Source organism: Haplochromis burtoni, unplaced genomic scaffold (genome assembly GCF_018398535.1).
Source record: "Haplochromis burtoni strain Fernald_Lab_line unplaced genomic scaffold, NCSU_Asbu1 Contig_180, whole genome shotgun sequence".
Taxonomy (NCBI): Eukaryota; Metazoa; Chordata; class Actinopteri; order Cichliformes; family Cichlidae; genus Haplochromis; species Haplochromis burtoni.
Window position 1 is genome coordinate 465,350 of NW_024582541.1, and position 22,814 is coordinate 488,163.

The 22,814-nt window shown below is 41.2% G+C and overlaps 1 protein-coding gene across 13 annotated transcripts in view; it reads left to right on the top strand.

Moving 5' to 3' along the window:
- cacna1g (calcium channel, voltage-dependent, T type, alpha 1G subunit) overlaps positions 1-22,814 on the top strand; it is a 207,837-nt gene that overhangs the window by 73,567 nt on the left and 111,456 nt on the right. For all 13 annotated transcript variants that reach the window (XM_042225737.1, XM_014337482.2, XM_005934426.3 and 10 more), the window contains exons 5-8: positions 1,251-1,545; positions 2,064-2,156; positions 2,613-3,480; positions 4,864-5,264. In XM_042225737.1, coding sequence (XP_042081671.1) covers positions 1,251-1,545; positions 2,064-2,156; positions 2,613-3,480; positions 4,864-5,264 — 1,657 coding nt within the window. The remainder of the gene's footprint in view (positions 1-1,250; positions 1,546-2,063; positions 2,157-2,612; positions 3,481-4,863; positions 5,265-22,814) is intronic.

Consider the following 22,814-nt stretch of genomic DNA (forward strand, 5'->3'; position numbering starts at 1 on the left):
GTTAAGTTCAGATAAATGAATAATATTGGGTAACTTTAACATTCATGTAGACGCTGATGCTGACAGCCTTGACACAGATTCATTAAATTATTACACTTTATTGTTTTTTTTTCAGAGTGAATATAACCCAACTCAGAGTGTAATTTAAACACATAATTGTAATTTAATTACACTGCACTGGGAAATACATTTCAATACAGTAGATAATACAATAGTCTTTCTGAAAGTGCTGTAACTGAGTTTATGGAAGCAATTCCTCCAGTGTTATTATCCTCAATGCTGTGTGCCAACACTTCTAAATTTGGACAAAACTGGGGTTATTGTACTCGGCCCTCTTAGAAACATGGCATCTGACCAGGTACTTACTCTCGATGGCATTACTTTAGCCTTCAGTAAACTTGAGGAAATCTGTTATGTTTGAGCAGGATATGTCCTTCAGTGCGCATGTTAAACAACTATGTAGGACTTCCTTTATTCATTTGCACATATATTTTAATCTAAAAAGAAATCTAGTTTCAGAGTGATGCTGAAAGACTAGTTGATGGATTTATCACTTTTAGGATGGACTATTGTAATTCATTATTATCGGGTCATTCTAAAGTCTCTCTGAGAACCATTGTGCTGATTCAGAATGCTGCAGTAAGAGTATTAACAGTGAGAGTAAAGGGTATATTCTGCCCATATTAGGAACATGGGCATCACTGACTCCCTGTTAAATCCAGAACAGACTTTGAAATCCTTCTCCTCATATACAAGGATATGAATAATCAAGCCCCGTTGTATTTTTAAAATCTAATAGTACCATAACATCCAAATTTGACACATCACTCTCAAATTGTAGGGTTTCTTGTGGTTTGCTTATTTATAGTTTATAGTTAGGGATCAGATGGTCAAATCCTAGTTATGCTGCAAAGCCTGAATGCTTCTCATCACTGTTTCTTTTTCACTCAGCTCTTTTCACTCTCCATATACTTATAAATCACTATTGCATATAGAAGTTTAAACCAACATTAGTGATTATTAAAATATGCTCTCTTGTCTTTCCCTTCATTCCCAACTGGTTGCACCAGATAGCTGCAGCTCCCTGACCCTGATTCTGGATTATTTAATTGCTGGGGTTTTGTTGGGGTCTGTCTAATGTTGCAGGGTCTTTTGGCCAACTCACTGTCATTTTAATTTAGTCCTGATTTTTCTGTGAGTTAATGCAATCTGAAGTCCATACTAATATTTCCCCTTCTTCCTCATGCAAGCCCTCTGTCTTTGGAGCTGGGAAAGTACTACCACACTGAAAACGACGACGAGAACCCCTTCATCTGCTCTCAACCCCGAGACAACGGCATGAGGGACTGTAGCTCGATTCCCAAGCTGTATGAGGAGGGGGGCCTGGAGTGCACCCTGGATATTGACTCTTATAACAGCACTGACAACACCACCTGCGTCAACTGGAACCAGTATTATACCAACTGCTCTGCTGGTCTGATCAACCCCTTCAAGGGAGCCATCAACTTTGATAACATCTGCTATGCTTGGATCGCCATCTTTCAGGTAGGACAAATGGTCGGATTTGAAGATACCAAAATAGTTTTTCTGCAGTGGCAACATACAGTACGATTTGGCCCATGCACAATCCTGTAATCCAAAATGGAGATGAAGAGGGAGAAATGGAGCCTAATTACCCCTGGGCTAGTCTATCAGAGAAAGAGGGCTTAGAGGATTAGCAGGTCACCAACATCGCACAATCAGACTGCAGCTAATTTTTTCCACACCATTTCTTTGCTATCTTCACATCATCTGAATAACATTTTGTTGGAGTATTCAGTCATAGTTGTCTTGCTGGGGGGCGGGTATTTTTTGAGAGCCAGACTGAAGATGTTCAGCCTGCATGGGGTAAAACAAACAACATAAATGTTGGAGGATTACTCTTATGCTGAGTCCTGGTTTTTATAGCACTGGGAAATATGTCCTCTTTCAATTTCTATTTTTAAATTCCATTCTTTATTTGGTTTCTTCTTTCAATTTTTTTTTATGTTTGTATGTACTTAACTCCTGGTGTTCATTTTTAGGTGATTACCCTGGAAGGCTGGGTGGACATCATGTACTTTGTGATGGATGCTCACTCCTTCTACAACTTCATCTACTTCATCCTGCTCATCATTGTAAGTATATCTGCACACGACTGAAGAAGAGGGTCAACTGGGGGTGTGAGCATCCACCGATCATGTGTGAATGTAGGCTGTACACAAGATGGACATAAGTACTGTGATATGACCCAATGCTTTAAGCCTCAATATTAAAATTTTTGCAGCTGCTAGCATATTTGGACAAGAGGGTGGGGTGCTAAGATATTAGCTAATGGTTACCAAGCTTGGTAATCTCTATCCACAAACTGTACAAGTGTAGACAGATGCTAAGTAACATAGTATGTAACATAACTGAAAAAGCCCCAACAGCATAACATTAAGTAGAGGTCCAGCTGAATTATTCCGATTAGCAGAGCTAATTGCTAATGCTAACAACTACCTGGGTCAACACATCTTTCAAACAACGTTCTCTCTGTAGTCTTCATTCTTCAGACCTCAGTAACAATATCATCTCTCTTTCTTTCCCCTTAGATTGGCTCGTTCTTCATGATCAACCTGTGCCTGGTGGTCATTGCCACTCAGTTCTCAGAGACCAAGCAGAGGGAGAGCCAGCTGATGAAGGAACAACGAGTGCGCTTCATGTCCAACGCCAGCACTCTGGCATCCCTATCCGAGCCAGGCTCCTGCTATGACGAGCTCCTCAAGTACTTGGTTCACATCATCCGCAAGGGGGCCAAGCAAGTGGCCCATATCTGCAGGCTCTTGGCCCGTCGTGCTGGGCTCCACATTGCTGCCTCGCCCCCAGCCACAGATATCCAACGCAGCCACAGCCAGAGGAGAAGGAGAAAGACCTCCAGGCAGGGGTCTGTGTCAGTTCACCACATAATGCATCATCATCACCAGCACCACCACCACTACCATCTAGGGAATGGTAGTGTGAGGGGAGGAGGGAGCACCAGATGTTTGGACAGTAGGGAGGCAGAAGGTGGGGCTCATAACAACAACGGGGGAACTCTCATAGCAAACACTGGAAGTGGGCATCTTGCCGTGGCGCTACCCTCTTCAGTGACAGCAGCAACTTCTGATATGAACCTTGCGATTTTGTCCAGTCCTGCTGCTGATTCATCCTCAGTTTGCAGCATTTTCAACACCAACTCTGGAATTGCTCCAGGCTTCTTCTCCTTGGCTCCGGCTCCCAAGTCCAGGGCCATTAAGAGGAACTCTGTGCCCTTTGCTGCTCCAGGGCCTAAGAACTACCCCACCCTTCAAGCTCGGGCTCTGGCCGAGTCTAGAAGAGGGAGCATTGCAGCTAGCACCCTGACGAACATCAACCTTAATATTCCACCAATGCCCCAGGACAGAAGGCCATCGAGTCTGGTAGACCCGCTCAGTCCAACAGGTAAACACACAATGAGGCAGCAGATGCAGATACATTTTTGTGTGTTAGCTGAGCTAAATAGGAGAAAAAAATAGAATATCCACTGGCTTATTAATTTTCCAATTAATTTACTCGTGGATAATCTTCTCACTCTTATTTTGACAGTTTAGTTACTGCTAACTGCCTAACCCTGGTGCTTCATGTGTTTTCCCTACAACCTGGCTCACTGGACAGGTTGCTATTGTGGCGGTCCGTGATGCCACTCAGCTGATATCCATAGAGAGATGATATGATCCCAAGGTCTCACACGGTTGAACTAAACCATCATGTTTTGCAGCTGGTAAATGGTAGCCCTTCTGCTCTGCACCCTCTGAGTTCGGCATGGCTGCACACAAACCAGTTGTCGACGTGCAGGTTGTATTTAGAGAGGCCATCCTGTTTGCAGTGGTCCTCCAGACCAGAACAAAGTCTACAATTGCCAGCTGTAGGCCATGATAGTGAAGTTGGAGTATGTCTGGCTATGGATAAGATCCCTTTTGGGGTAGCAGCTGAACGATTTGGAGGACAACAGTAACCTGGCCAGGGAGCCAGCTGGCAGGGAAAACATGAAAGGCCAGGACTAGCAAGCAAGTGAACAAAATAAGAGTCAGGGAATGGTCCAACAGTAAATCGATCACAGATGACATTGTTTTCTAAGACAGATAGAAAGAATTCAAAATATGCTAAAATTAATCATCACCTACTGTAGTTGGGGTGCCATTCATATACCTGGAAAGCCTGCCCGAGAAGACTCTTTGTGTGGGAAACACTGCTATCTCATTTACTCAGCCCATGCTAATTTCCATATTGGTGTTGAAGGAAATGATGTAACACACCAGTGGTTGTGTTCCTTTAACTGCAATCACGTATTTGGCGCTGTGCAGTATTGATTTGTTCTGACTAAGCCTCGAGCTACAACACTGTCCAGAAAGAGATTTTTGCTCTTTTCATGACAAGCAGATAGAGTGCTAATTAGAGTCAATAAATGTTAATGCCTCATGTCCAGCCAACTTTTTTTGCCTCTTGGTCAACTTTTAAAAAATGTCTTAGGCCAAACAAAAGTCAGTTAAGGTCTCTTCGGGTTGTACAGGTGGTGGAAAAAGGCTGGCTAGCGGCCAGAGAATCTGTAGAGACGAGGCATTAGTCATACAACAGACACACTGCCCATCACCGTCAAACACACTTTTCCTGACACACACGCAACTGTCTAAAAATGCTCCCATTCACAACCGATCTCTTTCATTGGATCTGACAATTTGTCCAAACCACTTCATTTAAGTAATTTATCAAAATCATGCTGATTCCACCGCAGTACCCTTCTCTCTGCCTCAGCTTCTCCATCTGACCTTTTTTACTCCATTGCAGCCCAGCTCTCCTGCCAGCTGTCAGCCCGTGACCTCAGCACCACCAGCAGCGCCATGGACACGGCCGCTTTGACACTAGACCCTGAGAGCTGCCCCTACTGCGCCAAGGCCCTGGCCAACGAATCGGAGGGCGGGACCGAGGGCAACGAGACACCTGGAGACTCAGACAGTGATGGGGTATACGAGTTCACTCAGGACCTCCACCACAGGGACAGAAGAGACAGCCGGCAGCCCAAAAAGAAGCACCGGAGGCTGGGGAAAACGGCCGCCAAGGTTGTTCACTTCTGGAGGCTGGTGTGCGACACTTTCCGAAAGATCGTGGACAGCAAGTACTTTGGCCGAGGGATTATGATTGCGATTCTGATCAATACTCTGAGCATGGGAATCGAGTACCATGAGCAGGTTAGTTAATGTGTTTTTCTCTTCAACAAAAGGATGTGCAGTTGCCGTGCTGTGATATTCAAATGCCTTGAAAAATTTCTCTGTGGAAATGTGAAGTATCCTGATGCATATAGTCACGCAGATAGAGAACGATTGTAGGAAAGTATTAGTTTGACTTGTACATCCGCTGTGTGTGCGTGTGTCATTCTGTGCGATTTTGCAAGCAACACCGCTCCCACAGGCCCAACTGGAATTCCTGATGTCTCTCTCTGGTCTCATTTGTTTACATGAGCATAATTACAGCCATGTGAGAGAGAAAACGGAAAGAGACAGAGTGAGAGAGGGAGGAAAGTAAAGGGGTGATTTAACGGGTAGGGAAGGCCCAGCAACATCTGATGTCAGATGTTCTCACTCTTTCCCTCTCAATCTGCTGTTTGGTTGTTTTTATCCCTGCGCTGCTGTCTCTTTGACCCAATTCACACCTGATATTCACATGCAACATGCGCTAGCGATAGCTAGTCTGGATTACGAATAATAGATGCTAATGTAAGGTGTAAATACATCCAACATGCTCGGAAGACCACATCTGGATATGGTCTGACATTCAGTATGATCAGATGTTGCCCAGGTGTGAATCCAGTCTGTTTTAAGTTTCTGTGAGGAAAAACAAAGGATATCTGCTGAACGCAATGAGTGGTCACACTGAGCTTAGTCATTCTATCTTAAGCTATCTGTTAATTAAGTTACAGTCAATCTTTTCATTGTCAAATATGCAGCACGTAAAGTGCTTTGTGACAGCTCCAACCAACTGTGTGTATTTATATTAATGCAGTTGTACTGCAGACTTTTATTGGCATTGATACTGTTGTGTCTATTAGTAATGATGTAACTGATCCTCTTTTTCTGTGTCAGTATAACATTTGATCTTTTGCAGATGATTTCTCTGAGTGGAGTCTATTGATTTCTGTTGAGGTTACAGAGTTTAAAAGAGGTATCAGGAAAATGCTCATACTGGTTCTTTGTACTGGCCCAGTGCATCCTGAAAGTATTCACAGAGCCTCACTTGTTCCACATTTTGTCATGCTGCAGCCTTATTCCAAAATGGATTCAGCGTAAACGAGAATGAACAGTTTGCAGAACTGGGGGGAACCTATATAGATGACAACAGGAAGGAGCGCGTTTGGAGGCGTGGTCCCGCTCCTGAAATTCCAATACATAATCTCCAATTAAAGCAAAATATAAAGACATGAGAGGTTGCTCAAGACTTGCGTCATCTATGTTTTGATATTTTTTGCCTTACCAAAGCTTTACTAATAAACACATTTTATCCGCCTAATATTAAAGTTCATTAAAAAAGAAATTTAATTAAAATACAAAAACACAAAGTGTTGCATACACTGATTACAGCTTTATTATTTTCATATACATACACACACACACAAACTGTACTCTTTATATATGAGAGAAAAAAACACCTTCTGTACAAACTGGTTTCTGATCATTTGCATGACTAAAAATTATGCCAGTAATTTGCATTGCTTTCACTACAGTTTCTCTAGTGTTGAGAATTTAAACTCCTGCTATAATTAGAAGTAATTTCCAGGGTCAACAACTGTGTCATGTTTATTTTCCAAGCAAATTCCCTCAAAATTAAAGATTGGTAGCTTCATGAATCTCATTAAACATCTGTTTCCATTCTTCATCAGTTATTTTTGTTGCCAACTCCATACAGGCACTGAATACATTTCAAAAGGTATTTGGCAAAGCAAAATGCTAGTCCTGGATATTAGTTGCATTAGCGTTCATGATTTACAATTCAATTTCTACTAAAATGGGGAAAAAAGTTGTCTTGTGGTGTCTTATTTCCTCCTCTGATGTTCTCATGAGTATTTTTTTTATAGAGGACATAGAGAAGTTTGCCAAGTGCAGCTTTCAGGTTTGGGGTATGTATTTTGTTTGAGGCTATTGTGTTGGGTTATGTTTTTGGCACGTGTGGTTTGGGTGTAAAGTTATATAACACTAGGGACACAAGTATTGTGTTTATGTGTGTGTGTGTGGGTGTGTAGTAGGAGATTGAAGCCTAGCCAGGTTTTAGGGGGTTACTTTCGGTCACTGACCCAGTGCCTATAAACATATCCAGATGTCAGAGACACACACACACACAGAGGAAGTTTTATAGCTTTCTAGTTTCTACTTTCCCCTCATCGTTTTTTTTCCCCCTGACTTTTCCTCTCGTGCTCTTGCTCATAGCTTTTTTTTTTCTAATTCTGGTTGTACTGCTTCCTCTTTTCTTCCTCCTCTGTAGACCTATTAGCCTCCATCAACCTCTTTTTGCTTTTTCACTTTTTGCTCGCTTTTGTTCACCTCCACCTCTTTTATTTCCTTTCTTCTCTGTTCTGCGTCAGCTTCTCCCCTGCCTTTTTTCTTTGTCCTCTTCAACCTTTTCACTTCTTTCTCAAGTGCTCTTTTCTAGTTTGGGTAACATGGATCCCTCCAGTCTCCAGACAGGCAGCTGAAGACTTTAGTGTAGACGCTTCATTGATTGTAAGCCCATCGACATCCAATAGCCACAAAGATCACTAAGCCTCCTTTTCCTCTGTAACTCTGTCCATATGGAGGAGAGGCTGCCTTTCAATTTCCATACATCCTCCAGCCAAGTTTCCTCCTGGAGTTTTGAGTGTGTACATCATGCTGCCATTTTTCCTGTTAAAACTAGTTTGACGGGCAGAAAGTCTCCTGAATTTTCACCTACTGCGCTTAGTACTGCGTAAGTTCATATTTTGTCTATTAAATTTTGGAGGAAGATGAAGCATTTTCATGAGGTTGAACAAATCAATCTGTAGTGCAAAAGTTAAAAGACAATATTTCTGATTATTTAATTTCTCGTCATGTGGAGGCAGTTAAACAAAATCATAAATATCCTCATCAAATGTTGCTGGTTTGTCTAAACTGCAATAAACACCTTCAGATTATATCCTGTAACAACTCTGGAGTCAGCATGATGTGAAATTTATTAGAAAGTAAAAAAAATAAAGTGTTTTAAGTTAATTTAAAACATATCCACACTGAAATGTTTCATTTCATTTAGAAACATCCTGTCTCGGGGTGATGCTGAAACATTAGTTTATGCATTTATTACCTTTAGGCTGGACTTTTGGATTTGATTATTACCGGGTTGTCCCAGAAACTATTTTTCTACTTTTAAGGTTAGGCTTCAAATTTTGTTTTTGATAAAGCTTATAGGTAGGGCTGGATGAGGTGACCTTAAATCTTCCCTCTGTAGGTTAGATGTCCAATGATGCAATGAGTGTTTGTTCTTCACCCGCCTCTTTTCACACTCGATGTGCTTACACACGACTCTGCATTTAATCATTAGTTATTATTAATCTCTGGCTCTCTTTCACAGCATGTATTTTGTCCAGTCTTCCTCTCCTCACTCCTAACCGGTCACGGCAGTTGGCTGCTCCTCCCTGAGCCTGGTTCTGCCGAAGGTTTTTCCTGTTAAAAGGGAGTTTTTCCTTCACACTGTTACCAGGTGCTTGCTCTTAAGGGGGTGATCTGATTGTTGGGTTTTTCTCTGTATTATTGTAGGGCCTTTACCTTACAAGATAACATGCTTTGTGTCTAACAGAGTTATGGATTGTCTTGCATTATCCTTGAAGCTCATGAGCTTTAGTGGCAATAGAAGTAAACTTCCCTTTGTCAGTTTGGAAGCTGAACTATTGAAATGGGATGCAGTTGTCTCACTGAGCTGTCATGAGCTGTATATTCATAATTGGGATGTCAGCATCTTTGGATGATCAAATAGAGCTTGGGCATTATTAGCTATACCAGTTGGATTAGCTCATGCATGGGAAACTTTAGAGAAAACAGAACTACAGACGATAAACCGTGTACCAGGAAGGAGCTTTCTCATGGAGGTTTATGGGTCTGTACTCCTCAGACAGATGAAGTCGATGCAAGTGCCCTAATCTTGTTGTTGTTTTAGTGGCCAGCATGGCTGACCACTGGTTTAAAAAAAGATTTAGGAACGCTTATAGGAAAACGTTGACCATTGTTTAACCAATCAGTAAGCAGTCCTCAGTCTCACACTCAGATCCACCCATTAAATTGCTTGTTGTGTTTCACTTCAAAAGAAGCTTTCGAGATGGTGACTCCAAAAAGGCCTTTCACCATCAGCAGGTGAAGTCATAGTGGCTGCCTCCATCTTTAATGCAGTTCATGTTTAAGAAACAGTCAAGTGATGCCATTAGAGGAACTGCACTTTTTTGACATTTATTTATTGGCTTCTTTTTCAACCACAGTGGCTGCTTCACCTTGTTATTTTTCTCTTCACAAACAAAAATAAATAAGTAAAATTACTGAAACGCTGACTCAGCCACTAACACATCATCATTGCTTCTCAATAATATTTCTTTTTACATCCTGTTGACATTCAAACACATTTGTTCTTTTATGTTGTTGTTGTTGTGGTTTGCTGTCTGTATATTTATTATTATACTTTTTTTTTTTTCAAAATGAGGATAATTCTGCCGTGTGTGTGTGTGTATTACGTATTTCTCAATCATGTGTAAGTCATTGTGGATTAGCCATGTGATTGATTGGTGACCTGTCCAGGGTGTATTCTGCTTCCCACCCTATGACAGCTGCAGTAGGTTTCAATTCCCCCAGTGACCCCAAGTTGGATAAGTGGATAAGGATGGATAATTGTGGTTGATTTGCATTCTTCACCTTGTTTGTAGAAAAACTCAGCAGGAGGGGCGAAAACCACAATGTCCTCAAAGCTTTCCAAGATCTAAATTTTTATATGAATCATTTCAAGTGTTTGTTTCCAAGTCTGACCGAAAGTAAACAGAGAAATTTGGAGATTTGATAAATATTGGTGTCCTGGAGACGGCGTTTCACCTTCTCAAAGTCTGGGAAACAAATGGGAAAGCAAAAATTGAGGTTGGCTAGGATGAATGCTCCACTCTCCATATGGTAAGAATAAGCTTTTCCAATGAGTAAATAGCTGTTTTATTAGCTGGATATTTAATTAGCTACAACCGCTTCCACACGGACGTGTTCTAAACATGAAAGTATCTACTGAAATTGGCTGATGAACAGAAATCCCAAGAGCAGAGATTAAAATAGCCTTTCCCGGTGGGAATTTCTGTATTTACTTTTGGTTAGATTAAAAAACAAATGTGTTCAATAATATATGGGTTGTGGCTCAGACAAAGTGGATGCATCATACACTGTACAAAGAAACGAAAGAAACAATGAGAAAAATCCTTAGTTAATCTAGGCTAAGGTTAGCGTCACGGCTGCTAGCGAGGCAATACCTGCATCCTGCAGTTCCTCTAGGAGAGCTGGACAGGGCCATAGAAGATCCTTAACCCACCAACAGGACCAGTACCTGCTCCTTTGTGCTCAGAGGAATAGGTTGCGCGCTGCCTGGTACCGTGTAGCCCGATGGGCATTTGCCAGAGAACACCAGAAATGGCAGGAGCATCACTGGTGACCTGTTTTTCACATGTTAGAGAAGGTTCTGGTCTTGAGAATACATGGAAATTGTTATGCTGTCTGTTACATTGTCCAGCATGACCAGTTTGTTGGTGGTTTCAGTGATGGTCTGGGGAAGCATATCCATGGAGGGACACACAGACCTCTACAGGCTAGGCAACCCTGAGTGCCATTAACCTAATGGCAAGACCCACTGCACCAGACCCTACACTAGTGCGGTGAGTCCTGGGTTCCTCCTGGTCTATGACAATGCTCCACCTTGTGTGGTGAGAGTATGCAGACTGTTCCTAGAGGACAAAGGAACTGATCAATTGAAATCATTGACTTTCCCCCAAGTTTGCCTGAAATACATTCAATAGAACAACCCTGGGACATTATGCTTTGGTCCATCCGATGCTTCCAGGTTGCACCTCAGACCGTCCAGGAGCTCAGTGATTTCATTTTTAATCCAATCATGTGGCATTCTTTTGTTCCTTAAACCATGCCCAGACTATATCACTATATATATTTCTCCTTGAGATCTGATGTTTTTTTGGCTGATGCTTTTTGACAATGTAGATGTCATAATTATGGATATAGCATGTAATCCAAACAAATCATAGAACTGCCATAGTATCATCTGCTGTTTGCAAGTCAAAGTTTGTGTTTGAGGGGAAAAGAAAGAAAGAAAAACTACACCTTTAAGAAAGTGCTTCACCTGCATTGAGTGTGACAGCTTATCGATCACGATGACCCGTTTTCTGGTACCCCCTTCTGTTCTGTAAATAGATGAGACACACAGACACATAATATATAGCTGGTATTATGTGTCTAATTCGTCTCCAAATGAGGTTATAGAGTTCTGGCTGAGAATTTATGAAGATGAAACAACCACGCTGATGAATAATTGATGAAGAGGCAAACATGCGAAACACGACTACAACACACGTGCAAAGTGAATTCAACTCGAAGCGCAACCTGTTTCAAAGAGCCCGTCAGGGTGTCTGCTGGAAATAAATGCACTGCACGTGCTCATCAATCACAAAGTATGCAAAGTATGAGCAGATAGAAGAGAATATGCTTTCACTTTGCAGCTGTGTTTGTTTGTATTTGCGGATTTCACTTTAAGATCCAGACTAACTGTAATTTCCATTTTTCTCACCAGTTTATTATCCATAATTCTATACGCAGGACAAATACCACAGCAGGGCATCAATATGGGTATGCTTTAATTTTGAAAAGACATATTTTGTGGAAAGGTATTAAAACCAATGCAACATATTAAAACTTCTGTTGTTTCATATCCTTAATCTTCTGTGTTTTTCAGTTGATTTCTTTGGCAATGTTACAAAAATATATACACCTAACTTGTGTGAGGCAAAAGTTCAGACCCTAAACACACTTTTTTCTTACTCATGGCTCTGATGTCAGTAAAAACGGATATTGCTGTCAGGCAGACAGAGACTGTGAGCACAGAAGCTCTTTAACTGAGCGTCACACTTTGTTTTCAGTATGAGATTTACTTCCTTTACTAAACACAATGTAACACATTACATAATGGCCGGGCTGCAGTTAATTTGAAATGCTTTCAAACAAAAACTGTGTAGCTGTCTCACATCCCACCTTTTATATCTGCTCACCAGAGCCACTGCCGCTAACTTTGAAATGTCTCAGCCACATATTCTGTTGCTAGTTGCAAAGACATTGTTGTGCTCTATTGGTTTTGGATTTTTTTTTTTCACGCCAATGTCCCAATAGTACAATTGAAGAAAAATCCTTAGAGTAAGCATGTTGCACAGTTAATGTGGTTTTTCAAGCTAAATTCAGCTGGATTGTTGGCGCTCTTATAAACACCAAAAGTGGGGCATGTAGCTAATTTTGCCCAAGTCTTTCCTTTTTCTAAATCTTAAAAGAATATATCTAGACTAAGACAAGAGGGTTTATGGTCATAGATTCAATATAATGGACGGATGTAACAACTGTAACCCATAAGCTAAAGCTAGCTAGACTGGTTAGCAACCAGCGTTCATAAACATATAGCCTGTCTAAAAGTGCCTAACTAATAAAATACTTGAATTTTACTCAAAACGTAAACTTCTTGGATGGGCTGTACCTCAAAGCAAGCATGTGTTTTTGACAGATAAATCCATTTAAGTGCTAGAAAAGCTGCTAACAGCTAATATAACAGAGTTATACGCTAAAGCTAATATAACAGAGTTAGCAATTATTGGCTAATATGCTAGCACACCTGTCAGTCAAGGAAGCCAAAGCAGCCACGTCCATAACTTTAAATCTAAATAGTTTCAAAAAAGTTTTTAAAGAAATTCATTTGCTCCTCTATGCTTGCTATGGAGGGGGAAATTAGCCATTAAAGTTACACTCTGTAAAGTGCTGATATGTCATTGTTTTTTAAAGATTTGTTTTGTTGCTTAATTAGTTCAGCTATTTGGCAGATTGAAACAACTGCCTGAAACATGTCTTGCATTTACAGCATAATTCTTTTCAAATTATATTAAGGCCCACTTTGTTTTTCATCTCTCTATAGAATATTTACCCATTATAGTGATTAAAGAGCAGATGTAATACTTTTGGCCATGAGCCATGAGCTTTAAATACTGCTCTGCAAATAATTACTCTTTAGCTCAAGACATATAAAAGGATCTGACACACTGAATGAGTCCAAATGAACACATACACACATTCACATATATGTACAGTATGTGCAGATGTGACTTAACCCCTGAAATGTAAACCACAGGTCCAATTGATTCATACAGTATGCGCGTCCTTCAAAATACAGACCTACTGTTACTCTGCAGCCCCCTGTGCAGAGCTACAGCCTCAGCCTTGCTGTCCGTGACACATAACAGAACCCCTCTGTCTGTTTCCTATCTCTTAAATGCACACTCAGAAAAACGTACACAAACACTTGAACCAGCGCACACATGCTCTGTGTGCAGAGGGGCAGCAGAACGTGCCCGCGAGCAGTGTATGTAAATGTGTATGCGACACAGAGACGGAGATATAAAAAGATAATGAAATAGAGTGTTGGATATGGATAAGGGGAGTGTTAGGACTCAGAGGTGATGGGATAGAGGGGGTGATGTGTGGAGGGCGGGTTGGACGAGTAAAGAGAGGGTGTCTGTTTTAGCTCCCTGTGCTGTTTAAGACTGTTACCATTTATGGTGGAGCTGATGGAATAGTTGTGTGCATGCCAACTATGTGACACAGCCCATAGTCTGTTTACTTGGGAAGGTCAACCTCTTTCTCACTTTACATCTATACGGCCACAGAGACAGGCTGTCACTCTTTCCTCTGCATCCTTTTTCTTCAGCTCCCTCGTCGGCTTCTGCGCTCCCTCAACGAAGAGGCGCTGATACCAAAATAGTTTGAGTAGAAGTTTAAGAGGCATGGCAAAACAGAGGTGTCAAGGGAAAAGGTTTAAATGCATGGTTCCTGTGTTTTTTAAAATTGGTCTTGGTGTTATAGTGAAAGCTTTTTAGCACCGCCATGAATATTGATTTGGCTATGCAGCTTTTACATGAGCACAAAGTGATCTGAAGTCACTTTTGGGTCACTTGCTTCATGTTTCCCATAAGCAGCAGTTTGACTTTATTGACCTTAAAAGCTACTCACTTGAAGAGGAAAAGTATATCGGTGCTCTGTGATCTTTTCAGCGCTAAGAAACAGCGAAACATGTCAGCGATTGTGCATCGTGCACGTGTTTGAGCTTGTGTTCTTCCTTCATGAGTGTTGGAAAAGAAGCAAAATACACAACCCTAATGCAGCCCTCGCATTTCCCTTTTTGGACCATGTATACTTGGGGGTATTATAGGAGGAGCAGTGAAAATAGAAGCTCATATATGTCATATATTAAAGTTTTGAGGGTAAGCTTCTTTTTAAAATCAGTGACATTGATGTTGTGTTTAATGGATTTCAACATCAGAGTTATGTGGTTAATTTTAGGAAAACATCCTGCTTTTAGTTCCAGACTACCTGTTTTTGGGAAATCCCCAATAGTCATGTTTTGTTGATTTTAGTAACTGATTACAGTGATAATTAAAAAAATCTCTTCACATTTGCTGGACTTGATGCAGAATTGTATGGGCACGTGACTATTTTAAGACAGCTCTCTCTTTTTTTTATAAAAACAGCCTGATATTTAATCCAGGAATAAAACAGAATCAGGTTCATTAAAGTAAGGTCATGTCATTAACCAAATTTTAAAATCCCTCTCTGTACTGCCGGTGATGGAATTAATAAACAGTGTGTTTATGTGCGATGAACACCTCTTTACATATTGCCCCATTGTACTGGGCAGACATGCGCATTTTTTTTCTGCCCCTGCCAAACCAAGAAAAGACCCTCTTGCTGTATTTCTCGCTCAAACCAGAGACAATATTTATTCAGCTTTTATCCTGCCCTGGCAGAGGAATGTAGAGTTGGCATGTGAAGACACTGGCCACCCTCCAAGACAGGCATAGGAAATGTGTTTTTCTAATTTGTACGACGGTAAGACGGAGAAGGCAAAACAACAGTCCTTAATCCTGGCTTATAAAACGAGGGCTTTTCCAGCCCTGAAGGCTATGAAATCAAAAAGAGAGAATCAATGGAGTGATCAAATGATGGCTTCGGTTATTTCCTGGTTCAGTGAGATGTCAAATAACATGCTGCCTGTATTTAGAAAGTTCTTCTTTCAAGCTCTTCTGCTGGATCTGCCAATTCATCCCTATCTTATTGTTGCTTTAAGCACTGGTCTCAGCCTTTATTTTGCCTTGAAGAGCAGATGTTTATGCAGGAAAGATTTAACATTTCATTAAAAGAGGGGAAAAAATGAACACACAGATGGATGATTCTTGAAAACAAAAAACAAAGAAAAAAAACTAAGTAATCTTTGACAAAACCTGTGGAAAGCAAATATTGTGGTCATGCCAAAAAGCAAGATATGACAGATCCTGTGAAAAACTGAGCTCACTTTTTGATTTAGTTGCTTGTGGAACCACATTTAGCAGCAAAACACTGAAGTAATCGTTTCATCCTTGTCTCTACTCACTTTGCTGTATAGAAATTTTCAGCCACTATTCTTTAGAACATTGTTTTAGTTCACTGAGGTTTGCAGACATTCATTTATGCGCAGCTCTCCTAAGGTTACAGCTCACCATTGTATTCGGGTTAAAGGTTGCACACCAGCTGAGCCATTGCAATGACTTGATTATTTTCTTTTCTTGTAGATTTGTATAACCCATTTTGGGCCATGCTTCAGCTTCTGAACAGATGGCCTTACATTTGACTTTAAAACACTTTGGTATACGCAGGAGTGAACAATCTACTCAATGACTGGAAGATGCCCAGTTCTTGAGGCTGCAAAACAAGCACCAGCATACTTGACAGTTGGTATTGTATGTAATATCAGTACAAACACAATTGGTGTTATTCCTAATATTACATACAAGGTCTTGAGTATTGTTGCCCCATCTTAGGCCCCTCTTCTACGGAACCAGAAGATTTGGCAGACAGACACCATTTCTACTTTCAGATTAGGTCATACTTTCTTTTTTCATAAAGCTTATAGTTAGGCCTGGATCAGGTAATCAGGTGACCACTTAGTTAGCTTAGCTGAGTATTAATTCTTCACTTACCTCATTGTACTCTCATGTGTTTACACAACACTCTGCATTTAATCGGTAGTTATTATTAATCTCTTCTCATCCACTGGTGTCTTTTATCTAGTCCTTCTCCCTTCACGGCCAACTGGTTGCTGCAGTTGGTCACCCTGCACTGAGCCTTGTTCTGCCAGAGGTTTCTTCCTGTTAAAAGGGAGTTCTTCCTTCCCACTGTCGCCAGGTGCTTGTTCATACACTGTCATCTGATAGTTGCTATTTTCTTTCTTCATTCCTTCTTCTTTATTCCAGGGTCTTCAGCTCGCAATATAAAACACATTGAGCTGACTGTTATTTTGAATTGGCACTACAGAAAAGAAATTGAAGTGAAGTGAATTGTATTGAATATGCTGTGTTTATTTTGGCCAAATGTGGTGCTGTGCTTTATGATTAACCATCTCTACTTTGGTCTCATCTGTCCAAAGGACATTGTTCCAGATGTCTTGTGGTTTGCTCAGATGCAGTTTTGCAAATGTAAGCTTTGCCGCCGTGTTGTTTTTAGAGACAAACAAACAAGCCGGCCTTTTTCTAATTGTACTGTCATTAAGTTGAACATTTAACATGCTAACTGAGACTTGTGAAGTCCCCCCACCCCCCCAAAAAAACCAAAAACAGAAACTGCATCTCAGAGTGTTACACGGATTGACCTAGTGGTGAATTTGCTGGACTGCTCACTCTTGGGATGATTGTGGCATTGTGTTAACACACACCTGAACGCTCCACACAAGCAAACTGCCAAAACCTCTGCTTTTATAGAGATGGTCACACTTGCTGATAATTAGTTAATCAAGTGTATTTAATTAGCAGCACATGGCTGTGATTTAGGCTCTTAATTCCTACGAGGTATTACTTCTTTTTTCACAGGACCCTAGGCAGTCCTGTGAAAGCTTTCTTTTTCACATGACTCTACGTGCTCTTTATCGAAATTATCACAGTTTTTTATAATAATTTTCCTAAAACCTTACCAACACAACAAGTTCAATTCCATCTCTTAACTATTATCACTCCAAGGAACTTTACTGGTACTGAAATTTCTTACGTTTTCTTAAGACCGGGGGTAAAAGTTCATTTGACTTATATTGTTTATTATAACAGAATATGTCAGATGCCATAATAACAAGGTGACATTGTTATTTAGAGACTAAACAACAATTACTAAATCAACCAATATATTAAGTGAGCCTTGTTGAACCCCAGATTTATTGCATTAGTACGAAATATGATCTTTTGAGATAATGAAAAATAAGCATGACCACTATAATATCTGTTCAGTAAATATGAAGCTACAGCAAGTAGCCAGTTAGCTTAGCTTTACTCCCATTGTCAAGCCTAAATTTTAATTTGTACATTGGCCAAGCCAGTGTTGTCAGAAAAAGTTTGCATCCAGTTAAAGCACGCAGGTTCTTAGTTTTCCCTCTTCGGTCAGGTTGAGTCACTAAAACAGCTCAGAAACATCACAGCTTGGTCTAAAATATTCTTTTCACAACATTACTCTGCACATTGCTAACATGAAGCTCATGAGTAAGAAGTGCATCTAGCTTGAATACAAGGGAACCTGGCCAAGAATCCAAAAATGAAAAGTTGGGAGTGAGACTGGTCACACTGTTGCCACGACAGATCCATGAAGGCACCACAACCAAAGGTACAATAAGCCACAAAAGACTTTAGCAACTTCCTGATGAAACTTTAAATAGTTCTTTCTGTTTGAATTCACCCCATCAATAAGAATGCTAATGTGACTTGCCAGTTTGCGGTTGGCACAACATGAAACAATAATGACTGGAGTGCTGTGGTTTTTGCGCATTGCGGGTTTCGTAACGACAACAGAGTTGAAAAGGCAAGGCTTTAGCCAGGCTCAAGGTCAAAGAGGGAGTTACAATTTCATGTATAGCACTAAAAACCTACCATAACACTGTTACCTTATGTGTGGCACAGAGGGAACAGCAAAGTTATATTGCTGCAGCTCTTCACACATATCGTAAGTGCAATCTTTTACTTACTTACTTACTTTCTGCACTGCTGTTTGGATGCCCAAAGTAGCAAGTTGAGAAGAAATGTGAGCAAAAAATAACTAAATAATTCAAAAGTTTGTCACTTTACATTTTCAACATTGCATAGGCTCAATAAGGCTGGGACCAATGTTGTACCATGTATCCATGTACTACTGCTTCGGGAGCTGAAGCTTAGAATGGCTGGAATGTACTATCTCAGAACAGCAGTAAAAAAAGGGAAACCTGTAATGCAGGGGTGTCCAGCTCCAGTCCTCAAGAGCTACTGTCCTGCAGCTTTTAGATGCATCCTTGTTCCGATGCACCTGAATCAAATGAATGGCTTGTTATCAGCCCTTTGCTAATCTTGATGGCATGCTGACGAGGTAATCCAATCATTTGATTTGGAGTAGGGATGCATTTAAAAGCTGCAGGTCAGCAGGTCTCGAAAACTAGAGTTAGACACCCCTGCTGTAGTGTCACAGCAAAGAGAAGAAGAAAATTGTATATAATGCTTTACAAACGCCAAGGACAGTCCATATTGTTCCAACTTCAACAGATGTTGAGTTAAATCCTGATGGGTTGCAAACCTAAATCAAGTTAGCAAGAACACTTCCAATGGTTGCAACTTAAGAAAAAATTGCTGCGAAGCACCAAAAACAATGTTGTCTTTGTTGTGTCGGAGGGGGGGGCTTTTGTGGCATTTCGTTTTGTTTTGTGTTTCTATTTATTGGCATTTTCTCAAGTTGCCATCGTAGTATCAGTATGGCCAACAAAAGCCAAATTAAATTCCGCATCATTATTTCATTTCAGAATTATTGTTAAGTGGCTGCTATAGACTTCCTAATCATTAAATCATCTCAGACAAGACAATGATGAGGAGATACTGTATCCTCCTCATTGTTATTAAATCACCTCTAACCCCAGTAGTGAGTGTATCAATGTCCATTTCATACTTGAAATGCCCTCTTCTGTAGCGAGCCCATGAAAACCACTTGATTAAACTAACACACGCGCGCCGCACACACACTGTCAATGGCGCTGCATCATTGACAGTCTGGAGCGCCGCGGAGCACAGCATCCCGTTTAGATTAGATCACATCAGATTAGGTGGCATTACATTAGTGCTAACCAGATAACGCTATTCCTCATCTAACACACTTTACCTCCTAATGCTCCCGCAGCCTCATTACCCAGGAAACAGCCATCGAAGGAAGCAATTAGAAAAGCAAGAGTGTCTTTCTCGCTTACACGGTCGGGCATTTGGACGCATTAATCTCTCTCTAGGTAGCACGTGCACCTCACTGGCCATTAGTCAATTAAAAAATTTCTCCCGTTTGATAAGTTAATGGCTGTGAGGCTTCTGTGACACTAGCGTGTGTGTATGCATATGTTGTTTGGTTGGTGTATCTTTCACCCTCTTTGTCTCTTGTGTGCTCCTTCTTTGTGTGAGAAACTCTTTTATGGTTTCATTCTCCTGCAGTAATCTTGCATGATGTCTGAGGAATGTCTAATATACAAGCTGAAACAATAGCAGAGCAGAAACAGTGGGGGAAAAATAATGACCTGAACCTCGGTCTCAAGGCCCAGATGTCTGCAGTCCAAGTCTCACCTCATAAAAAGTGTACTTCTTGTTCTGGCTTATCAACCACATCTATTATACAGCTGGATGTGTGTGTCTGCATGCATGGCTATAAGTGTGAGTCTGTGCAGAAATATGTGCGTACATTGTTAGGAGTGTGGGAGTGGAGCTGCACTGTGTGGATTTATGTGTGTGGCCTGTGGATGTGTGCGTGCACATGGCTATTAATGTAACTTTGGAGACGCCTCTTTGCACACTGCACTGAGTGTGTGTGTGTGTGTGAGTGTGCTTCTGCATAACTGTGTGTGAGGGCATTCATCTGAGAGAAAACACAAACATCTAAGTGCCCCCGCATTTGTTTACCCCCTTGAACTTTCTGTAATCGTGTATCAATGCGCGCGCGTGCACGAATAAGAAGGATTTGCCGCCGCCACACTCGTCCCTGTACAAATGAATGGACACAATAAAGCAACGGGATCAAACGAACACATTGATCTGCGTCTGTGAACACAGAATCAGACACAGGAGACACAAAGACAAAGAGGTGAGATGAAACGGGGGAAAGCTTGTTTTTCAGGAAGCAGGGTTCACTGATAGGAGCTGCGCCGCAGACTGTCGACAAATTATTCTTTTTTTTTTAACAATGTGGCCCTCTGCTCTGTACATGTTCTCTACCGTGTAGTGTAATACAGCAGCTGTGTTACATGCTGGTGTTCAACCTAAAATGCATAACGAGTGAAAGGGTACAATGCACAAAAACCTAAATATGACAATTTGTTGACCTATTCTCAAATTGCAAAGCACAGGAAATCAAACACTGAAGCCTCACTGGTTGCTTGGAATAGCTATGGCAGTTGCTGACTTTTACAAGTTGCACACGTTCTTACTTTCTCACTTTAATTTACTGAACATTGATTGACACGACTTTATTAGTTGGATAAGATAATGTCCCAGAGGTGTTCTACTGGATTTAGGTCAAGCGAGCGTAGGGGCCAGTCATCCTCCAGGAACTGCCAACATACTCTGCCGCACAAGGCTGGGCACTGCTATGTACCAGGAGGAACCCAGGACCCACTGCACCAGGATTTTATCACGATACCTAATGGGGGCCGAGGTGTCATTGCCTAACCTGTAGAGGCCTGTGTGTCCCTCCATGGATATGCCTCCCAGACCATCACTGACCTACCACCAAAACCAGCCATGCTGAACAATGTTACAGGCAGCGTAACACTCTCCACGGCTTCTCCAGACTCTTTCACATCTTTCACACGTTCAAAGGGTGAACATGCTCCAGTGGTAGATTCTGGTATTCTATGGCAAATGCCAATTGGGCACCAGTGTGACCAGTGTGGTTTCGAGTGTCATTTCGAAGGGCTCTGGCAGTGCTCATCCTGTTCCTTGCCGTTGCACAAAGCAGCAGATACTGATCCTGCTGATGAGTTAAGGACCTTCTACGGCCCTGTCCAGCTCTGCTAGGTATTTGCTTGTCTACTGGTGTCTCCTCCATGCACCTGAGTGTGTTGGGTGGCTGTGTGCAGGCAGGAATAGGACCCAAGGTGCAGACTCCGGAGACAGAACTTAAACCAAAACAGCTTTAATGCTGAACTCAAACATAACATAACATAACTGGGGAAAAAGGTCAAAAATAAACTAACACCGGCGGATTGACAAAACACACAGCAAAATAAACGGTAGATCGCGACACGGACACAGAGAAACACAGGGCTTAAATACACGGAGGGAGCAATCAGGGAATGAGTAACAGGAGGGAAACACAGCTGGGACAAATCAGAACTGACGAGACCAAAGAAGCGTAAACTGAACACACTGAGATAAGACAGACCTTCAAAGTAAAACAGGAAACACATAACACAGACTGAACAAAGACACAGTCGCACGCACTGTAACAGAGGGAACAGAGACGTGGGACCAGGGCAGACACAGACACTGACTGGACACGGGGATATAGCAACTAAGGATACACAGAGACGCGAACTAGACAAGGGGATACAGCTGACAGGGGAGACAGAGCAACTAGAGAAGACAGAGACATAAACCATAAGACAGAACTCAAAGAAACCAAAAACTAGAAAGTATAAATAATATAATAACCTCAAAAACCCTGGGTCAACGACCCAGGCATCCTAACAGAGTGCTGGGAAACAAAGAAAACCTTGGACTTCCTAGAGAAGCACAGAAAAATGAATAACACCTAAGACAAATTGGTCATTCAAATTTTTATTTAGCACGTCAGACATACAAACAACAAAATACTACTTCACATACTACATGACACAAAGTAATCTTGAACAGTTGCAGCGCAAGAAACATAGATTTCAGGGCTCTGGGGAAACTAAAAAAAGCACTAGTGCTGATATTAAGAACAGGAAGTCTGTTTGCACCCACAGCTCAACTGGTTGAATATAAACTGCTTCAGGTTTACCTCTAACTCTAATCTACCAACAGTCAGTGTTGATATTATCAGCTGAAGTTAGTAAAACATGTGCATTATTTCCTTACAAATCTCAAAAGCCAATTACAACTTATTTTAAAAATGCTAATTATAACAAGCACAGTCTGAAAGTTCAAGCTCTGAGTTATGGTGCAACATCAGCACTTGGTGTTGTTGGACTGATATTTGCCTCCGGGCCTTGTGTTAAATTCAGGGTCTTGTGGGAAAAATGACTTAATACCAAGCAACAACTTGTAAGTTTGTACTTGTTGAAACTCAAACAAGCTGTCAACACCCTTTATTGAAGTTTTTTCTTGATGGTGGTTGCTTTTGACTTGTTCTGTTTCACTACTCAGACATGCGCCCAGTGAGTAACGCGATTCATCTTTAAGATTTAAGAAGTTG